The sequence below is a fragment of the Spermophilus citellus genome (genome assembly GCF_964194105.1).
Source record: "Spermophilus citellus genome assembly, chromosome: 2".
In the NCBI taxonomy this organism is placed as follows: Eukaryota; Metazoa; Chordata; class Mammalia; order Rodentia; family Sciuridae; genus Spermophilus; species Spermophilus citellus.
In genome coordinates, this window is record NC_138183.1 from 92,508,843 (window position 1) to 92,530,730 (window position 21,888).

At 43.4% G+C, this 21,888-nt stretch overlaps 1 protein-coding gene across 4 annotated transcripts in view; it reads left to right on the top strand.

Annotated features, from left to right (window-relative positions):
- DAPK1 (death associated protein kinase 1) overlaps positions 1-21,667 on the top strand; it is a 176,806-nt gene extending 155,139 nt beyond the window's left edge. For all 4 annotated transcript variants that reach the window (XM_081279374.1, XM_081279376.1, XM_081279375.1 and 1 more), the window contains 7 exons: positions 3,702-3,924; positions 11,048-11,236; positions 12,932-13,129; positions 14,157-14,295; positions 15,626-15,746; positions 18,029-18,217; positions 20,347-21,667. In XM_081279374.1, the coding sequence (XP_081135500.1) occupies positions 3,702-3,924; positions 11,048-11,236; positions 12,932-13,129; positions 14,157-14,295; positions 15,626-15,746; positions 18,029-18,217; positions 20,347-21,579 (2,292 nt within the window). In that variant the 3' untranslated portion in view covers positions 21,580-21,667. The remainder of the gene's footprint in view (positions 1-3,701; positions 3,925-11,047; positions 11,237-12,931; positions 13,130-14,156; positions 14,296-15,625; positions 15,747-18,028; positions 18,218-20,346) is intronic.
- Positions 21,668-21,888: the final 221 nt, after the last annotated feature.

The window sequence follows — 21,888 nt, forward strand, 5'->3', positions numbered from 1 at the left end:
CCTTTAATTTGTACATCCTTATTTGCTCCTTTCTCCCCCTGCTACTGAAGGGGATAAGAAGGATAAAAGAACTTGTGGTAAATCCTGCTTTTCCCTATAGCTGGGGCAAGTGCTTTGGCCCTTTGAATTTATCTCCTTATCTGAAAAGGAAGATGATGATATTATTCAAAAACATTTCTTGGAGCGTTATATAAGAGATGTGAGCAAAAGCACATGAGCTAGAAGATGTCAAGCACATGGAAGTTACGGCTGCAGACTGGAAGTGCAAATGTCTCAATTGTTTTCAGCCACTGGAACTCCTCTGTTTTTACTCAGGACATGGGCACACAAAATTGCCAATAGTTGTGAACCCACCACTATCCCTCATGGAATCTGAAATAGTAAGCTGTATTCTCAGAATTTGCAAGGCATAGACGTAACTTGCCCTCAGCCTATAAGTCAATCTGTAGTATTGGAACCACTTTTTGAAGCTACACAGGGCCAGCAGTGTGTGTCGATTACTGTGATTCAAGTCTTCTGAGAGTGGAAGAATATGCTCCTGAAGAATGGATGAGCTGCCTCATTCCTTCACACGGATGGGAGTGTTTGCCAAGGTGCCATGTGTCAATATCCTTGGAGCACAAAAGAGGCAGAAAGGAGCTGAATCATGACACAGGTTCTTTACCTGTGACAAGTGCCTCATGGAGTTTAAGCTGAAAGCAGGGTTTCTGCCTTCCCCTCTGTCGCAGGTCAAGTAGACACCAGTTGGTACAAGGGATTTCAGCATGACTGAGTTGCGTGTCTTGGACTAGATAGAGTGTTTCCTTCTGCTTGCTGCTCTGCTCACAATGGAAGGTGTACAAAGTGCTCACAATCTGTACAAAGTGGCTGCAGCTCAGGTGCTTCCATTTGATGGAGGTGCGGGCTGGCTGCTGTCCAAAAGGAAGATGAAGGGCTGATTCTGAAGGCTAAACTAGAATGAAAGAAGGTAGGATTTCTGCAGTGGGTCAGTGGCTCCTCAGCCACATGGGCTTATCAACATCTATAGATGGCACTGGGGAGAACCCCAGTCCTTATGTATTCCAGCCGATTGAGTGACCACCCTGGTGGTACTACTTTCACAATAGTACCTTGTCAGCCTTTTTTTTTTTTTTTTACTTGGGTGATAAACCAGGAGAAATAATGGTGGAACACCCAGCCCTTTCCTTCCTCTATGGCACTTTGTTGAGACTTTAGGTTAGAAGAAATAAGAATGTTCTATAATCACTTTCCAGAGCCATGATTTCCAACCCTTGATGTCCCAACATTTCACAGCATATCTTTTGTGATGCATCTTGGACTGTCCTGAAATAAAATCCATACATAAGAACACATCTACACAGATAATCATCTGTGAGCCCTAGATAGAAAATAACAAACTTCAAAGGGAAGTGCTTGTAGTAAAATATGGTAATTGTATTCATGTCTCCATTTGCAGATGCTGGGACATGGAGCTTGAGACTAGTGAGATAGGCAGATACTGCTCCAATCCCCAAAATTATTGAAAGCAGTTCCCACAGGTACTAACTGGATGACTTGCTATGGTAGCTCAGATGCCACACAACATATTAAAAGGGTTTTCAAAAGCAGGGAGTACAAGTAGTCCAAAGAATTAAAACCAAAGTCCAAACATCAATTTAAATAACCACAATCTGGGAATACTTGGGGCATATTAAAACATGCCTTTCCAAAGTTCCTTATGCTACATGTAATATGCAGTAATGTCCTAAGCTCAGATGACAATAAACAAGTTTTCCTTCCATATTAATGCTTAACAGATGCTCAAAAGTTATGGGGACACAGGAGTATTCACTGTATGAGCTATTTTGTGCAATGTTGTGGGGACACTTAACTTCCAGCATCAGTAGCATCTCCCCAACATTTTGAGAACAAGAATACCACTGCAGTTTTCCACAGTGCACACTAGGGGGAAGCGTTACCCAGGCTGAAAACAACTGATCCCAGAATAGAAATTGGAAACTGTTTAGGAAACATGTAACTCTTCTACAGGGTTATATGTATTTATAAACACACAGTTAAAGAAAAAAATAACAGTGGCTCAACTGGAATAGATTAACAAAAAAAATGATCATTTCTCAGAATTTAGAACTGAAGAAATGAGTTCAGTTAGTCGTGAGATCTCACTGAGATGCTCTTGATTGGGACCCCTCTGAGTGAAGTCAGTTATGTAACACCTGTTAATGAGTGTACTGCATGTGCCAGGGCTAAGGACACCATCTCTACCCTTGAGTTGGCTCCTGGTCTAGAGCCAGAGCTTCATATAACTCTATAGTTTGATGAGGCCATGCATAGCCTGAGCATACCTGGGGAGGAGGCTTGTAGGAAAAATGACAGGCAAGACTTGTTTTGTGAGATGCATAGGAGCCAAACTAAATCCAGTAAAGGAAGAGACCTGAGGCAGCATGCAACAACTCCAAACAGGTCCTTACTAGAGAGCAGAGCAGGAGGTGATAGAAATAAGGATGGCATGTGAAGGCAGGATAAAACCCTGGGTGTCATGAGGGATGCCCCACTGTACTTGAGCTGGGTGGATGCCCTTGAACACCTTGATAACACCATTACATTAATAGCACTTACAGTATATCTGATATCAAATTGTTCTCACTTCTGTATCTCCCCAAGGATATAGATCTGGGCTGAGACTAACTCTTCTTTCCAGTTCTTAGCACTGGGCTTAGTATATGAAACCTCATGTTTGTGAGTGAGTGAATGAATGAGTGAGTGAATCCGTGGGGATTCTGTCTTGGGGAGATTTCTGTGTCTTCTTGGAGGAGCAGGAAAGAATGAAGTAAGAGGGATGAAGTGTCCTCCTTGGGTCCTGTGATTCCCCTTTTCTCCATTCCCTTGTGTTGTCAAGTAACAAGACACTCCACACAGATAGGAACAGGGCTCCCTCTTGTGCCACAATTATGCCATCTAACAACCAACTCTCCACAGAGAGTAATGGCCTTATCCCCTGACAGTCCCATTAAGGAATGAGATTCCACACAGAGGGATAGGCTCCATCCTTTTGTACCACCATCAAGTAAGTAGACCCTCCACAAAAATAGGACATGCTCTTTTCATTTGTGCTTTGACAGTGCCATGAAGGAGCCGGACCCTGCATAGACAGGAAAAGGTGTGCCCTCTTGTTCCTTGGTGGTGCAGTTAAGGAAACAGTTCCTCCACACAAGTGAGAAGTGGGCTCCCAGCTGGTCAAAGAGGGCTCATCCTATTTCATGTTAAATTGATGGCTTCACAAGTGTTCCACCTATTTGTTATGCATCAAAAATGCCATGGAAATAGGCAAATCCAGAGAGAGAGAGAAACAGAGCAGTGATTGCCAGAAGCTGAGCAGATGGGGGGGGGGGGCGCAAAAGAATGCTAATAGGTAATTTCCTTTGGGATGAGGAAAGTGCACTGGTACCAGGGAGCAGTGATGGTTGTAGAGCATTAGAGATGTACTGAAATCCTGTTAATGGGATACTTTAAATGGTGATTTGCATGGTGTGTGAAATTTGCCTGAATTGTTAAGAAATTTGGTGGATACAGAACAAAATCTGTACTACAAGTGTCAAGTGCAGACTGGTGACTAGGTGGAAATCATCACTTGAAGTATGCTCAGGGCTACTCTCCCCCTACCCCCGCCTCTGACTAACAGGCTCTTTTCCCTCTCTATTCAGGATACTCACAGAGGGCTCTTCATCCAGCAGCTCCGACCCACACAGAATCTTCAGCCAAGAATCAAACTCAAGCTATTTGGCCACTCAGGTTCTGGGAAAACCACCCTGGTGGAATCTCTCAAGTGCGGTCTGCTGAGGAGCTTTTTCAGAAGGCGCCGGCCCAGACTCTCCTCCACCAACTCCACCAGATTCCCACCATCTCCCCTAACTGCTAAGCCGACAGGTAGGCACTTCGGTGTGGCTGCTGGGTCTTGAGTAGCTGTGGCTCTGCATTCTCTCTGGCTCAAGGTCTGAGGATGAGAGGTTCTTCTGGTTTGGTCGTTTGGCTTGTGGATGACCAGATTCCATTTCCTTGCTGGCTTTCACATGTGGTTCTGGCTGGCTGTTGACTTTGTGTCTACCCTCTCTCATCCAGCGATGGCATATCATCCAGACTCATATCTACTGAACCATAGTAGAGGAGGGGCCTCACTGAAATCAATCACAAAGGTCCAGAGTAATAACTGCACATTGTAGAACTTGAGTTTGTTCTAGCGTAGTACTCTGCTCTTGGAATAATGCAGGTCCAAGCACAGCCCAGATCCAGTAGCAGCCCCAGGAGGGGACTTGCTTCTCCTTTCTTGCTGGAGCACTGTGGGTACACTCAGTCATGTGAGAGCCCAGAATAACAAAATTGGGTTCCTGAAGAAGCATGTTTCTGCTTAGCTCAAAGTTGGTTAGTGGTTTCCAATTCTCTTGAATGGTTTTACAGTTGATTTATGTGGTCACATCAACCCTTCTTGATAAGTAGCCTCTGCTGTCCTCCCTACCTTTTGTGGGTACATCTGTCATTTCATTGAAAGTGGCTGTAAGGAATCACACCCAGAACTGCAGGAGAAAACACCCCTTCCTGAGGGGAAAAATACCTACAGTGAGCAAGAGAAAACTATGCAATCGTGGGTATCGTGTCTCCAGAGTCCCACTGTAGAGGGAGAGAATGAATGCTTGTGAAGGTAAGAATAGAGTCCTTCCATGAGTTTGTAAACAATGTGAATTTTGAAGTTGTGTACCTCAGATTCACTTTCTGTAAATGATATTACAGAGGTGTTATAGCTGTTCTGTAAGTTAAAACAAATACTTTGAAGTTTGTGTTTCTGTTGCATTCCTCTCTCAGTGAGGAAGGATGTCTGAGGAGTGCAGTAGTCAGGGGCAGTCAGCTGAGATTCACTTTCCCCTTTCAACTTCTTGTCCCTAACTATAGCTATACAGTTGGGAACCTGGGGAAGAAATAACTGAAATGGAATTGTAATTACTATAGTGATAATATTGTTAATACAGACTGCTAATATTTATTGAGCACCAGCTGTGCCAAGAACTAGGCAAAAATATGATATGTAAGGTGCCTCATATATTCCACACAACAGTCTTATGGGATGTTTCTACCGGTATCACAGAAACTTTGATAGGACAGTAGGCTGTGGAGTCCTAGCTGCCAATTCATGGAGCATCTGGTGCCTGAATGCTCTGTGCAAGTGCCTTTCTATGTACTTATTTTCCATTTTTTCTTGTCATTTTGGCTTTATTTGAGATTGGTTATATCTTCTTACAATGGATTTATTTCCAAGTTTGATTATTAGGGCCAGCCTTTGTGACTGCTGCTTCTCCAGCAGTTCCTGGTGCTAGAGGGATTTGGCTCTCTCTCACTGAGGGTTAATATCACTGGTCTGAACTTCTGTGGGGGAGACAGGCAGTAAATGAGTGCTCTACTGCACAAACACCAGACACTGGTCTTGAATTTCTGAGTCCTAATTTGATGTGAAGATTGTATTCCAGGAGCCCAGATCTAGTGGCATGAGTTCCCTGGGAGGGAATACATACTTGCTGTTCAACTCCTCAGAAACAATGTCTCCATTTCTCTTCCTTTTGGTCAGTTTTCCATATCTAGTTTCTGAAGTGGGCTGTTGGCAAAATACCATTCAGGATGGTTGTAGTCAACAAACCTTGCTGCAAGCAACCACATCCAAGTCAGTGCTTGGAGACAGTTGGGTCATGGGTGCTGGGAAAGAAGATCTCCTGGAGGACCATCTGTGGCTGGAGCAGATGAACTATTCAGTTGCTCTCAGCAGAGCCATGGCAGGTCTAGTGAGGAGGCAGCTTCTCCTGTTATTTTGGCTACCCTGAGCAGAGGTGCCTACTCCAGATGAATCATTCCATTTCCCCTACCTCACATCCAATAGGCAGCCCTGCTTCTCCAAGAGGACAATTAGGAGAATAAATGCTGTGCTTAAGTCAATCAATCCCATGTGACTCTCTTTTTAGTCTTTCCTGCATCCTGTCATCTCAGAGGATGCTGAAGGAAGAAAACCTTCCTCATACTTTCGCCCCCTGGGAGTTAACATCATTCACTCAGGAAGCACAGCTCTGAGGAAGTCCACCTGGAGATATTCAAGTCTTAATAATGTAATGTATGCCAGAAAGAAACCAGAGAAGCCCAAGAGTCTGTCCAGCTTGTGAGGTGGCTGCTCCTTGGGGACACAAAAATCAAAGGTCATGCTAACCTGGGTTCCAGGTGCTGCATGTGGATCATCTCATTTGATTTCCATGACTCAGAGGTAGATTAAATGCATTTCATAGAGAAGTAACCCAAGGCCTAGAGATACAAGGTGTGGCTGCCTAGTTATGGTGAACACCAGCTACCAGTAGGCCTGGCCTGACAAGTTGCCATGTTCTCTTTAGAGTTAGGCAGGAGAAAAGATAAATTGAATTAGTTGATAGCGTTTAAATCAAGAGATCTCATCTAAAAACCTGAATATTTGACTTCTTGTGGAAAATTGGAAGAATTGGCCTCTCTGGTTCAACCTTCCTGCCTAGCAGTGATTATAGGGAGGAGGAGGACAGCTTCCAATTGAGGATATAGGCTCACATGGTCCCCATCTCCCCTCAACTTCAGGAGTCTAGTAGAACAGGAGAGAAAGAAGGCAAATACAGACATCGGATCCCATGTATGAGATTCTACCCTGCACAATGATATTTCAGATCAGTGGAGAAAGGACAGGAATGCTATGGAGTGTGGGATCCCTGAGCTAAGGTCACACCTGGTCAATGTGAGAGCTGAATTGGACCCAGGTAGGTTCTTCCAGGTTAGGTAGCCTCTTAGAGGGAGGGTCAAGACAAGGGCAGAAGAAATATAACATCTATAGCTGCCCATGTTCCTTAAAGCTCAAGTGGCACATCTACTCCAGAGGGGTTGGCAGAATATTTATGTAAACAGTCACAGGAGTAATGATATTCCTATACCGTAAGTCCAGCACCTGCTTGCAGCTGGTAGGGAGGTAAGAGTGGTACCCATGGGCCCCACAGTATCTCCTCCTTTTGCCCTGGTGGGGTTAACATGTCTTTGCAGGTTTGAGTTGAGGGAGATGTCATAGAAAGGCACATCTGGGGTTTGGGCTGAACCCAGAGAGGATTTTGCCAGCTCTGGGGTGGATAGGTCATATCACCCCTAGCCCTCACAGCTGTTTATCAGCAGAAAAGGACATTCTCTAAAAAGCTGAGCCTGGCACAAGTATAAGGCCCCAAAGTACAAGTGGTAGGGAGCTGGGCTCTGGCAGTGGACCATGCATACTAGGGAACAGAAGCAAGAGTTGCTTTATAGACACCACAGGAAAGACTACCCCTAAGTATGTGCCTCCAGGGAAGTCACCTGATTCTACAAACATTAGCACTGTCACCTCCCAGTGGCACTGCTGTCCCTCCTCACAACAACTTCTGGAATTGGCAGGCCTTATTTCTTTCTATTGGAGATATGCCCACATGGGAATATGTCCATCACTTGGACATCAAGAAGTTTATTTGCTTTTAAAATTTTGACTCTTTGCTGTTGCCATTCCTACAAAAACACTAGAGGCAAAAGCTGAGCTCCTAGGCAGGAGACAGGACATGGTATGCATTCTCCTGGATGGAATGTGGCCGGCCCTGTTCACAGCAGCTTACAATATTGCTAGGCTTCCAGTTAAAGCTGTCACACTATCAGAATTGTACTCTTTGATCAGAGCAGTACTAGAGAAGAGGCGGAGGTAGGGAGGCTATGTTATTTCCATTTCACAAATTCTCGCCCTTGATGAAGGAAGTGGCATTAGAGGATTCTGAGTTCACACACTTGTCTGACACACAGGGGGGGGGGGTGGAGACCCAATCTCCAATAGATCTTACACTTTACACTTGCTCATCATCTTGCTACTGCATGTTTCACTTAGCTTCATCACCCACTGAGGGTTGTGGCTGTTTAGTCGAGGCCCTGCAGGACGGAGGAAAATATCCATTCTCATGGGAGGAACACTTGAGAGGTTGTTCCTATCCTCACTAGAGAGCAGCTTGCTAAGGAAATCTCTTATGACCCTGGTGCCAAAGTGGGTTGGTTCTCCATTGGGGTCTGCCCCTTTTTATCACTCGGGGGCAGCAGTTACAAAAATTCAAAAAAAAATTTCATTCTGTGATTTCAGTGTTCCCTTATAAGCTATTATTTTAATTGTATCCACGCCCTGCCCTAACCTTTTATATTCTCCATGTAAACTGTCTTTGAGTTGCAGGAATAATGACCACTTACCAAACGTTGCCTGCTTTCAGCAAGCACAAGCCCAGAGGCCACTAAACATGGTCTGGTCCTAACAAATGGTTGTCCTAGGCACAGGTGTCAGGGCACAGGAAGAAGGACAAACCCATTCCTGGGAATCACCAAAGTCCATTATTTTGAACTAATGATTTGTGAGGACACACTGTGATGTGGACCATATTAACCTTTGGGGTTAGGTCATTTCATTTTTTATCTTACATTTCTTTTTACCAAACATTATTCTGTTATAATCAAAATAAAATATATATTAAACTGCCTCTCCTACTGCCCTTCCTCCTTTTTTCTGTGCTTAAGCCTCATCCATCTGTCTGTTTTTCTCCTTCTTGCTCTTTCCTTTAGCTATTCCCGTTACCCATCCCATGAGTCCTAATTCTTTGGTCTCTAAATATGGGATTGCTTTTGTGTTTGGTTCACCAATTTTGAAAGTCACACTACTCGGTGAAATGGTCATTTCTTGGGTAACTTTTAGTGTCTTTCATTACCCGTTGTGAACTAAGGGTACAAATACTTATGGAACACCTACCTCGGGCCAGGGTCTGAGCTTCAGCCATAAAGCAGATAGCTTCTGGCTTCACCACATGTTGGGGTTGTTATAGAGCTAGGGCCTGCCACATTGAGCTAGGGCAGCCACCACAGTCCTTGACTCCACTGGAAAGAATTCCAGAAAAACACAAAGTAGCAAGCAAAAGTTTAGTAAAGAGAGTGAGAAGTGAGAGTGAACGTACAGAACAGGACTGCACGGACTGCCTCACAGAGAGGATGGCGAGGTGGTCTCTAGGCTGGAGCTTTTCAAGGGACTGAGTCTTTTTTTCTTGCCTCCATTTTCCTGTCCACCCTTAATTGGTTTTGGTATATTACCCCTTGGATGGCCCTCAGCACGCTTTCTTTGTGAGGGTCTTGATGTTCTAGCTGACAGGATGGTTCTGACATAGTTTTGGTAATAAGGGAAGGCTAGTTGCAAGAGATAATGATGGAAAATTTTTTTGGAAACCATATCTCCTTGAGGGGTTATAATTAGCTGTAGCTGGGGGTGATCCTCACTTTTCTGATGTGTATCTGTTGTAGTTAGGTCCCAGAATTTTAAGTAATAATTCCCTCAAGGAATTACAGTTCTTTACAGCTTGGGGAAGGTTAGGCATTCCAGATCTGTTTGCCTGTTTAGATAAGATTCCCCACTGTCTCAGGTTTATGACTCCTGAATTTTTCTTGGTGCATAAACCTGATGCCTGTCCTTCATTGCCCTTTTCCCTCTTACCTACCTTACAGAGTGATGGGTAGACCAGCAAGCAGTGGAGATAGTTAGGAAGCACAGGCTGTAAACCCATACAAAGAGAACACAGATTTTGTTACTCAACCCCCACACATGCACACCTGCTTGCTACCATTGTTTTTATGTAAATTATTTTAAAACTCACTTTTTACTTACTAAAGTACATTAAAATTTGAAAACGAAACAGTTTAATTTCCTTGCCATAAATGGAAAACCACCACCACTGGTAAAAATAAATGCAGTGAGGTTGAACAGTGTGTTGTTGCCTGCTCCCTTACTTTGAAAGAGAAGATCAGCATTTGCTAAAAAGATGCTAAAACCTTTTTTTTTTTAAAGATAGAGAGAAAGAAGAGAGAGAAATTTTATTTTAATATTTATTTTTCAGAGGACACAACATCTTTATTTTATTTTTATGTGGTGCTGAGGATCGAACCTAGCGCCCCGCGCATGCCAGGCAAGCATGTTACCGCTTGAACCACATCCCCAGCCCATGCTAAAATCTTTTTTTTTTTTTTTAAAGATTCTTCTTTTTTTTTAAGAGAGTGAGAGAGGAGAGAGAGAGAGAGAGAGAGAATTTTTAATATTTATTTCTTAGTTCTCGGCGGACACAACATCTTTGTTAGTATGTGGTGCTGAGGATCGAACCCGGGCCGCACGCATGCCAGACGAGCGCGCTACCGCTTGAGCCACATTCCCAGCCCAATGCTAAAATCTTAATGGCATAGATTATGACTTAATGCTAGAGCAACCAAAAGGATCTTAAAACTTGCTGTGTGTTTTGAAAAGGATTTTCAAAACTTTCTTGCTGTGTGATTAGTGTTATTTAATGCTGTGGCTTACCATTGTCTAAAATAATTTTGTATGCAACCTAAAATAATTTCATGTATAAGAGTAGTGCTCATCTGTGTCCACCATGGTCCTGGAGGAGAATACACCTGCAAAAATTTAAGAAGAAGGAGTCATGGTCCAAACCCCAGGAAACATGGAAGACTTAGAGACTGGCAAGAAAGGGAGGCTGTTACCACTGTAGGGCTGAACATACAAGAGACAGGAACCTAAGAGGGACTTTCAATGTTGGAGCTCTGCTTAGAGTCACAGAATGAGACACAACCAGTATCAGAGAAGCATCAGGAAGTGAGAGGGGAGGAGATGCCCAGGCTTTTCTGCCCTCTCCTGTGCCTCCCATTGGCTATTCCTCCCCAGAAATCAAATGGCAAACAAGCCTGAAAGATGCAGTCTATAAGGTCAACCTCTCAGTTCACAGAACAAGTCAGAAGAGAAGTCTGGGAGGTGGGTAGACAGAGAGCACCACAGAGCACATACCCAGATCAGCCTGAGGCCTAGTGGGAGATGGGGATTGGGAAATGTTTCAGAAAAGAAAAACACACAGCGAAGCTGGGAGGGAAGAGCAAACATACACGTTGCCTTATACAAGGTCTTACTTCCTTTCTTTCTGACCTGCAGTCTCTGTGAGCATCAACAACTTGTACCCTGGCTGTGAGAACGTGAGTGTGAGGAGCCGCAGCATGATGTTTGAGCCGGGCCTCACTAAAGGAATGTTGGAGGTGTTCGTGGCCCCATCCCACCACCCGCACTGCTCCACCGATGACCAGTCCACCAAGGCCATCGACATCCAGAATGCCTATTTGAATGGTATACCTCACCTGGCCCCAGAAACGAATGTCTGTTTTCCCCTTGATGGGATTTTAAGTTATTCCTCAAATAGGATTTGTCCGAGACAGTATCTATCATGAATATAATAAAATCCAACAGAAGTTCAGCTGGGAGAGATCCAGACTGAAACACTATTGGCTAACACAGCTCAAGATTAAAACTACACACAAGAGTATCATTAGCACTTAGCGAAGCACCTGCACACAGCAGATGCTTAATAAATGACTAATATGTAAAACATAAAACACACCCACTAGTAGTCTGTTGATCCAAGTAAGAGAATGATTATTTTTATATTTATCTAAAGCTGAAGCTAATGCTCTCTAGAGTTTAGCTAATGCTAAGATTTTCCATCAACAAAATTTAAAATGTGTTCTTTCAAGCTTTTCCAAGGGGAGAGGCTTTAAGTCTTTCCTGAAATGATTTCCTTCAACCAGCAAATCACTTGCCAGGCTCCTAGATGGTCCTGGGTCATTTAGACAGGAGTCCCCTGCTTTGTCAGAGGCAGTTTAAAGCCAAGGATGAGAGCTTGAGGTTTTAGAGTTAAATACCCAGATTCTAACCTGAAACAGCTTCTAACCCATTCTGTGGCCTAGGACAGCCTACTAAATTTTCCCGAGACTATGTGTGCAACTGAAAAATTGGGCTATATTAGTCCACTTTCTGTGCTATTGAAATACCCTACATTGGGTATTTTATAAAGAAAAATGGTTTATTTAATTCACAGTTCTGGAAGTCCATATTTGGGTGGCCCCATGGGTTTGACCTCTGTCGAAGGCCCCTTCACTGGGTCACTTCATGGCATTGGCTTCATGATGGGAGTTTATGCAAAACAGAGCAATTGCATGGTGAGCCAGACACTAGGGAGAAGCCAGTCTTGACCTTTTATAACAACTCCCTTTCATGGAAACTAACGTCCCAAGAGATTAAGTATTACTCTCTTCCAAGGATAGCACCCCCATAATATTTTGTATTCTGTCATGTGCCAAATGTGACTTATTTTGGAATCCTAACTTGTTTCAGGACACAGAATCTTTTCTCACATGTTCTCTCATTGACACAGAACCTTTTTTCATATTGGCTCAATTAATCTTCTGAATTTTAGGACAAAGGAGGGCAGTTTGCTTTCTGGCTCCTTCTTTGTCAGGAATCAGCTTTCTATCTAAAGATGGAATATGTGTGTGAACATGTATCAAGCTGTGTCATTATGGATGCATTGTACATGCTTCTGTGTAAGCTGACAGGAGGAACCTTTTGGTGTCTTTCCTATTTTTATACACCAATATTTTAAGAGAAAAAACAAACGTATGTGTGTGTTTGTGCCTATATATGCACACACACACAATGCCATGCATGAATCTAGGTGCACACACACAAACACTCACCCATACCTCTCCAGGGTATCATGAGTAATTATGATGTAGGTATAGCTATAGATGCCATATTGAAGGTATTTAGGAAGAAACAGGACAGCAGATACAGAGAGAACTAGGGAAACAGACATGGGTCCACATGATGTATGTGTATAAGGATTCATGTGTGGATCTGTAACTAGGTGGGTGTGTACGTGTGAATGCCACAGATATCATCAGCCCTTCCCCGAGTGCTTAGAAATATTATGATTGAAGTTGGTGGTATTTCGGGATAGTATTCCTTATTTTTCTTTTTCTGTAGGAGTCGGGGATTTCAGCGTGTGGGAATTCTCTGGAAATCCCGTATATTTCTGCTGCTATGACTATTTTGCTGCAAATGATCCCACGTCCATCCATGTCATCGTTTTTAGTCTAGAAGAACCCTATGAGATCCAGCTGAACCAAGTGATTTTCTGGCTCAGTTTCCTGAAGTCTCTGGTCCCAGTTGAAGAACCCATAGGTGAGCTGAGCCACCAGGGAGAGCATACTTCCTGCTCTGCTCCTGCCTGTGCTCTGGCCTTGCCCCTAGGGAAGGAACAGAGGTCCGGCCCTGCATGTGGCCCACCACTGTGACTCCCTTTCTTCGACCCTTTCATTAGGAGACATCCACACTGGGAAGCTTCCTGGGGTCTAGCTGGTTGTTGGGTTTTGCAGGGAGTTTTTGTCTCATGATCACAAATTTCTGTTCAAAGGCCCAATTGGAACCACTCCTTCAGGGCCATTTCTAACTTATTCTACACCTAAGAACCACAGTCATTTTTTGCTGAGTGCAAAGTTGAATCCTCCTTCCATGGCTTCTATTCCTTTCCTAAAGGGTTCCTAATTCATCAGCAGAATGAATTGCTTCATCCTGCAGATCCATCGAGCCTTGGAAAAAGAGCACCAGCTGGCCTGACGTTATTCTTAAGAGAAGATAACATGGGATGAACTTCTTTTCAGACAGTAGGAGAGGCATCTTTTTCTGGGGGAAAGAAGTCAGTGTCTTTTTCCAGAAAAGCATAGAATGATAAAATGAATTGGGCTTAATCCCCCTCAGGGTGCTGCCACTTTGTCTTGTTTTCTTTTTAAACACTCCTGCAAGTGAGAGGCACTTCCTGTATGTCATGTAGTTTCTCCTGGGCCATCTGTGGTGTGGCTGCATTCAGAACTTTTCTTGGTTCTGTGAAGGGCATCCCCCTTGTTGGAGGTAAAGTCTTCTCCCCCACACAGTAAGGGCTATTTGAAGGGAGCCCTGAAAATGTGGCTTTTGGGTTGATGTGGGTCCTTGTCTACTGCTGAGAATTCTCTTGGAGGCCTGGGAGTGTGCTTGTCTGTTGCTGGCTGGGCCTGGGGCCTTGTAGGGTTTGCATTGCACAGATGGCATGGGGCCCTCAAGTCAGCGGGCAGCTTGCACATCACCTGGAGAGGTAGCTTGACCTGAGGCCAATGTGGCCCCTCACCTGGACAGGAGAGTCAGCTTCCTAACAGGACTCATTGTCTGCCCCTAGCCTTTGGCGGCAAGCTGAAGAACCCACTCCGAGTTGTCCTGGTGGCCACTCATGCTGACATCATGAATGTCCCTCGTCCAGCTGGAGGCGAGTTTGGATATGACAAAGACACTTCCTTGCTGAAAGAGATCAAGAACAGGTGAGGGATGGCACTGGGTCTCCATCCAGGGAGTTGGGGACCTCCTACCTCAGGAATTGAATCATTGTTGTGGAAGCAAAACAGAAGTCATGGGACCCAAATGGAGGAATCAAAGGCCTTTCCTTCTTGGTTGATCTTTCTGTTGTATTTTAACTTTTAACAAAGTAATGAATACACATATAACAAATCCAATAGAGTACCTGATAAAAAGCATGTCACTTCCTTCCCTATGTTCCAGCACCACTGACTAGAGATAACTTTTGTTGGTTCTTGTAGTTTTCAGAGTCCCCCCTCCATGATTATCACTATAGCACTAATCAGTATTTCTGAACGTATTACAGATCATTAATGGATTATGAAATTATGCAGGGGGTCATGACCAACACTCTCTATAATGAGATAGAATGAGAAGAGTGGAACACAATAGAATAGATCAGAGTGCTTTTCCTGTGAAGTATTACTTTGTACACCTTTTGTTTTATTTATAATATATGGATATGCACAATCTATATTTGCCTTTTTCTATTATTGTGATGAAATACATGAGGAAGGTAACTTACAAAGAAAAAAGTTTATTTAGCTCATAGTTTGTTAGGTAGCTAGATCTGGATAAGCCCTCCTTTGCTGTGTCCCATCACAACAGATGGCAACCTAGAGGGGTCACCTAGGATAAGGAGAAGTCATCTGCTGGAACAAGTAGCCAGAATCAAGCTCCATATTTTATAACAATCCTCTCATGAAAATTAACTGGAATTCTATGAGAACTATGTTAGTCCTTTTGTAGAGTAACACCCCAATAACCTTAATTATTTCCAATTAAGTCCCAGCTTTTAAAGTTTTCATCACTGCATCAACACACTAGGGACCAAGCCTCAAAAGCATTAACCCATGAACCACCAAGGGTTACATCAAAGAAAGTTTGAATCTGCAGCTCTATATAAATACTAGTAACTCAAATATTGTATTATCAATTTCAGGTAATAATACAAAATTATATCTTTATTACTAGTCCCTTCGCTTTCAGGAACATCGCTTCTTCTCAATTGAAAAGTGAGCACACCGACCATCCCTTTCCTGCCTCAGGTGGAGGTGACATATTTTCACACTGTGTTCCTGTTGATGTGTGGAAACCCCATGCTCCTTTTTGTGTTTCTAGGAGTGCATGTTATTTCCCCCAGACCTCTGCACTTAGTGTGACCAGGCAGGGACAGAGAGGCCTTTGCAAGGTTACCAGGACTTTTCATGCCTCCTATAAGCCACTGAGGCAAGTATGAACCTGTCCGCTCCATGAAAAGACCTAGAGAGATTCAGGCACCTATTCTCGCCATAGGTTTGGGAATGATCTTCATATTTCAAATAAGCTGTTTGTGCTGGATGCTGGAGCTTCTGGGTCTAAGGACATAAAAGTTCTTCGGAATCACCTGCAAGAAATTCGGAGTCAGATTGTTTTGGTGAGTATACCCTGGAGGGGTCTGGACCCAATTTTTGCTGTTACCAGCAGGGAGGAGGGTGCTTCTCTCTCTTGGTTGCTTTAGTTTTCAGGGGATAGCTTCACTTTCCCAGAACTGGGTGGTGAGGGGTGGGGAATGCTGTCCTATTTCTCTGTGGTAAGGCAGGAAGAGAGAGAAACAGGAAATGGTAGGAGATGGAGGGTTGTAATAGGCAAAAGGGAGCCATTTGGTGCATGAAATTCTTAAAGTTTTCATGTTTTGCTTAAATATAGAATTTCTTTTTACAAACTATAAAAGCAATTCTGAAGTGCTTTATTTTGGAATGTTTAGGAAAACTCTTGAAAGGTAGAAAAACATTCACTAGCAAAATTTACTGGAGAACATGTTTAGAAAATTCAGAGAAGTAGAAAAACAGTTACTTAAAATTTTATTGAAGGACATGATATTATATGAGAACAAGAAGAATGAGATTGTGTTCTTGCTGTAGGTAAAATATAAGTAAATTTTTCACTTTTTGTGAAGTTGTATAAATTTAATACAATTCCAGTTAGTATCTATGTGGGATGAAGCAGGTAGAGTTTCTTGAAAGAATAAGTAGAACATAGTATAAAGGCCCTATAATTAATTAAATAGCAACAGCTCAGAGAATGTCTACATAAATCATAATATCTATAGAAATTTAACAGAAAACAAATACATTATTTTCATTTAGTGGGGAAAACTTTTACTTAATAAAAATCCTATTTCATTGGTTAGTTGCCCAGAGTGTAAAGTTGAACTATCCTACAAGATAGATACCCCAAATTAATGGATTAAAATGTTTAAGTACGCAAATACAAAGCAGTAAATATCCCAAATGGAAATTTTGGAGAATGTGGTTTTAAAATAACTTGGGACTGAGTAAGCAAGGTAAAAACAACCCTAGAAATTTTCTAATAATGTATACTTATTTGGCAAAATAAAGATTAAAAAATATATATAGATGATTAAAAATTAAAAAAATGAAATACTGAACTGGGAAAAACATTCTCAGTGCACTTGACAGATAAAATATTATTTATCTAAAATGTACAAACAGCTCTCCTAAGCTGGTAAGAAATGGAAAAACCTGCTAAATGGAAAACATGCTAAAATGGAAAAATAATAATCTGTTCTCAGGCATGTCCCTGCTGCCCAAGCTTGAGTCTAGACTCTCCCTCTCCTACCCAGTGGGGCCACCTCATGATTTATCTCCCCTTCCCAAACCTTGAACATCCAGTAACAGGCTCTCATTCCAGACAGGCTTTCAGAATTCTCAGGAAACCCTCTCCTTTCATGAAGACCCTGACCTCACACCTCAGATATCCTCAATTTCCTGTCAAAGTCCCATGGCACAGTTGGCAGATGGCAGGCTTCTGGGAACATGGTACCAGAAGCCAGTGGGCAGTGAACTTGGAACAAACAGTAGCCTGTGAAGAGCCAGGTGCTCCCCCAGGTCAGGATCAGGGCCTCTATTCCCAGGGATCTTGAAGATTTTGAGCTGAAATGTGGTACATCAGCTGCTGGACAGACTGATGCCCCCAAACTTCTAAGGACAGGCAGGTAGAACCCCTCAAATAAACTGCCTTTATCCCTGAGAATTTTTTTTTAAATTAGGAAATAGAATTAGCTGATACAAAAAAAAAAAAATGCGATTTGGAGACAGATGTCAAATTAAGGATGCAGTGCGGTTTGTAGCTTGTGTGGTGTCTAATTAGGATGGTGTGTTTGTTTAACCAACTTCAAAGGTTAAAAACCAATTTCAAGCCAATTACCAATAATGAATCTAATCTGAAATAGTATTTCGACAATAGTTCCCATGAATGTTCTCATGTTGATAATGATACCCATGCTCTTTACTTCTCTGTGCTCACTGCATGACCACTGCTCTACTGAAATAGTCACTAACCATTGAATGAGGGAATAAGAAAGTGAATGAAGAAAAGAAGGAGGGAGGGAAAAAAATGAGTAAAACATGAAGAGTTGATGAACTTTAGTTGATGGATTGAGTCCACAATTCCCAAACAAATGTGAAGACTCACCATCTATTTAACATGATTGACAGTGCCTCTACACAACTGTATATTTGATAGATTTTGCTTACATACAGGTGCACTAAAACACTAACTACCCCAGTACTCCACAAGCAAAGTGTTAACTCATTCACCAGGGTTATGCACAGCATGCAGGAATAAATGGCATCCTCTTCACTGGGCTCCACCTCCTAACACCCTCTGCTAACTTGCCTTGCCCTGTCCCTGTAGGGCTGCCCTCCCATGACACACCTCTGTGAGAAAATCATCTCCACGCTGCCTTCTTGGAGGAAGCTCAATGGGCCCAATCAACTGATGTCACTGCAGCAGTTCATGTATGATGTGCAGGACCAGTTGAACCCCTTGGCCAGTGAGGAGGACCTCAGGCGCATCGCACAACAGCTCCACAGCACAGGCGAGGTAAGGGCTACCCGGAGCCAGGAATGTCCTCAAGGGATTCCAGGGACCCATTTCTGTCCCACGATCCAGCTCCTGAAGTATGGATGAGCATGGGGTAACAGAGTGGAAATGGCCCAGTTACCCACAATATCTTTAGTTGTGTTGCTTTTACAGCATCAACTGATTCTTAGAACTGCAGTTCTCTGCATCTGCTTTACCTTAGCAGCTGCTGTTGAGTTTTCTTTGGTTTATTTTATCTTCCAAACCCTGTTAGATCATGGGTACAGGACTTCTGCCCTAGGTGATTAGGTCTACTTCCCCCTCATTGGGCACCTGGTTCTTCCTTAGTCTTCCTGGCACTCTTCAGGATAGCTGCTCCTGGTGTCGGGAGGTGCCAGCTCCAAACAGACATCCTAGGTTGACAAACAATTGAGAAAAGATAGTGAGGTGTCCTAACTGAGAGGATGACTGGATATGCTAAGACAGATAAGTAGTATCATAATTGGAGTACACAAAAATCCCAGCAACTGATGCCTGCTAGAAATGACAGAAAAGTGGAAATCTTAACTTTTGGTTGTGTGACATTCAGCACTGCGATGCAGTTTGGAAATATTGTTATAATTCTATGTATGCCCATTTCCAGGAAAGAAATCCATCCTATGAAATTCAGGAGACAGCATGAGCTATTCTGGGCCAAGAGTAGCCATTCTGAATATTAACAGCTAGAAGCAGTTCTGAGAATATTAAAAACCAGAAGCTTGACTCTCTAATCTTGGGAGCCATATCAGGGTCATGTCATGAATTTTCAGTCTAAGGCTCAATTTTGAACAGAACCATATAGGGAAGGCATCCAAAGGCCTAAGCCAAAATAGGGAAGAAGAGTTCACTTGTTGCCAACAGGTACAGTCTGAAATCCCTATGAGGAAGAAGCCTATTCTGATCACTGTTATTCATAGCACTATTCTAGAATGGAGAAGAAATAGAGGAAAGGTAGCTGTTCTCTAAAACAAAAAGTGACTTCTGGTTTTTGTTATATTTTTTTCTTTTCCAACTTTTGGTTTTTGTTAGTTTGGTATTTGGTACTGGGGATCGAACCCAGGGGTGCTTTATCACTGAGCTACATCCAAGCCCTTTTTGATTATTTTGACACAAGGTCTTACTAAGTTGGTAAGAGTCTTGTAGGCTGACCTTAAACTTGTGATCCTTTTGCCTTAGCCCCTCTAATGCCTGTTATTACAGGCATGTACCACCACACCTAGCCCCACTTGGTTTCTTGAAGAAATAAACATGATCCAAAGAGCTGAAGTCTCCTTTGTTCACTATCTCTGGTCTCATTCCTCTTCTTTCTTGGGGAGAACTGTTATCATGATGGCATATTTTTCCAGACCCTTTTTATGAAGTATGTTTAAAATTTACATAATGGCATATTAATACCACATACTGCATTCTTTTTTGAAAAAGTTCAAAAAGTTGAGAGAAGTTGTAAGAACACTGCCATGAATCCTTATATACTCTACACCTAAATTTACCTTTTGCTATATTTTCTGGGTTTCTCTTCTATTCATTTACATATTTATTTTAAAGTGTCAATACATTGTACTTCTAAATAATTTGATCTATATCTCCAAAGAGATGGATGTTTGCCCACATAATCTGATACAATCGATGATTATATTCCAGAAACATAACATTGATATAGGACTATGGCTATGTCATCTTTATACAAAGGTTCTTTATTTTTCCCAACAACTTCTCTTATGGATGTTTTTATTCATTTACATATTTATTTTGGGATTCAGAATCAAGTTGAAAATTACCCATTGCAGTATTTGCAGTGTTTGATTACCATATCTCCTCTTATTCTTCCCCCTTTTCTCATTGTCTTTTTTTTTTCTTTCATTACATATTGGACTTTTTTTTTTTTTTGAGAGTCATATGTAGTTGCTTCTCAGAATCTCTCTTTTGTTCTCAAGTTAGTTTGGGTGGAATCATTATTTTAGAGACGAATCCACGGAACTGCCCTGTGTGGTTTCTTAGAAGGTCTGCTCAGGTTCTCTCACTGGGATTAGGCTTCTCTGTGCTCTTAGTGATGGGTGCCTTTGCCTTGGGTTCCATTCCTACTAGTGACTTTGTATCATCCCCTCTGACAGATCAACATAATACAAAGTGAAACTGTGCAGGATGTGCTGCTCCTGGATCCCCGCTGGCTCTGCACCAATGTCCTGGGGAAACTGCTTTCGGTGGAAACTCCCAGGGCCCTGCACCATTACAGGGGCCGCTACACCATGGAGGACATCCAGCGCTTGGTACCTGATAGTGACGTGGAAGAACTGCTGCAGATCCTGGATGCCATGGACATCTGTGCCCGTGACCTGAGCAGCGGGACCATGGTGGATGTCCCTGCATTGATCAAGACAGATAACCTGCAGCGCTCCTGGACAGACGAAGAGGACGAGGTGATGGTGTACGGTGGTGTGCGCATTGTTCCTGTGGAGCATCTTACTCCCTTCCCGTGTGGCATCTTTCATAAAGTTCAGGTGAACCTGTGTCGGTGGATTCACCAGCAGAGCACAGAGGGTGATGCAGACATTCGCCTGTGGGTAAGCGGCTGCAAGATTGCCAACCGTGGGGCAGAGCTACTGGTGCTGCTGGTCAACCATGGCCAGGGCATCGAAGTACAGGTACGTGGGCTAGAGACTGAGAAGATCAAGTGCTGCCTGCTGCTGGACTCGGTGTGCAGTACTATTGAGAATGTCATGGCCACCACATTGCCGGGGCTGTTGACAGTGAAGCACTACCTGAGCCCTCAGCAGCTGCGAGAGCACCATGAGCCCGTTATGATCTACCAGCCACGAGATTTCTTCCGAGCACAGACCCTGAAGGAGAGTTCCCTGACGAATACCATGGGTGGGTACAAGGAGAGCTTCAGCAGCATCACCTGCTTTGGGTGTCATGATGTATACTCACAGGCTAGTCTTGGCATGGAAATCCATGCATCGGATTTGAACCTCCTGACCCGAAGGAAACTGAGTCGCCTACTGGATCCACCTGACCCTATGGGGAAGGACTGGTGCCTTCTGGCCATGAACTTGGGCCTCCCGGACCTTGTGGCTAAATACAACACCAATACTGGGGCCCCTAGGGATTTCCTCCCAAGCCCAGTTCATGCCCTGCTACGGGAATGGACCTCCTACCCTGAGAGCACAGTGGGCGTCCTCATGTCCAAACTGAGGGAGCTGGGTCGCAGGGATGCCGCAGACTTTTTACTGAAGGCATCCTCTGTGTTCAAAATTAACCTGGATGGCAATGGCCAGGAAGCCTATGCATCAAGCTGCAATAGTGGCACGTCTTACAATTCCATTAGCTCTGTGGTGTCCCGGTGAAGGTAGCCTGGACTTGGACAGGGTTTCTTCCAACTGCAGAAGCAAGGGATGCAGTTCATCCTTTCTAGTGGAGATCTTGGGACTTTCCTTCCTGCTCCCACATTCTGAAGATGCTAGCTTCCCTCCCTCCTGCTTTGCCTGTTTCCCTGCCACCACCTCCCTCCCTCACACCTATCCTTTGTCTAAGGATGGTCTTTCTAGTCAAGAGGGTAGACAATACCCTTCATTTTGGCCACTTGAAAAACTAATGTCTGTCCTATCAGTGTTTTGGACTCCATCTCTTGTCCTACAGTACCTTGCTTCTTGCCA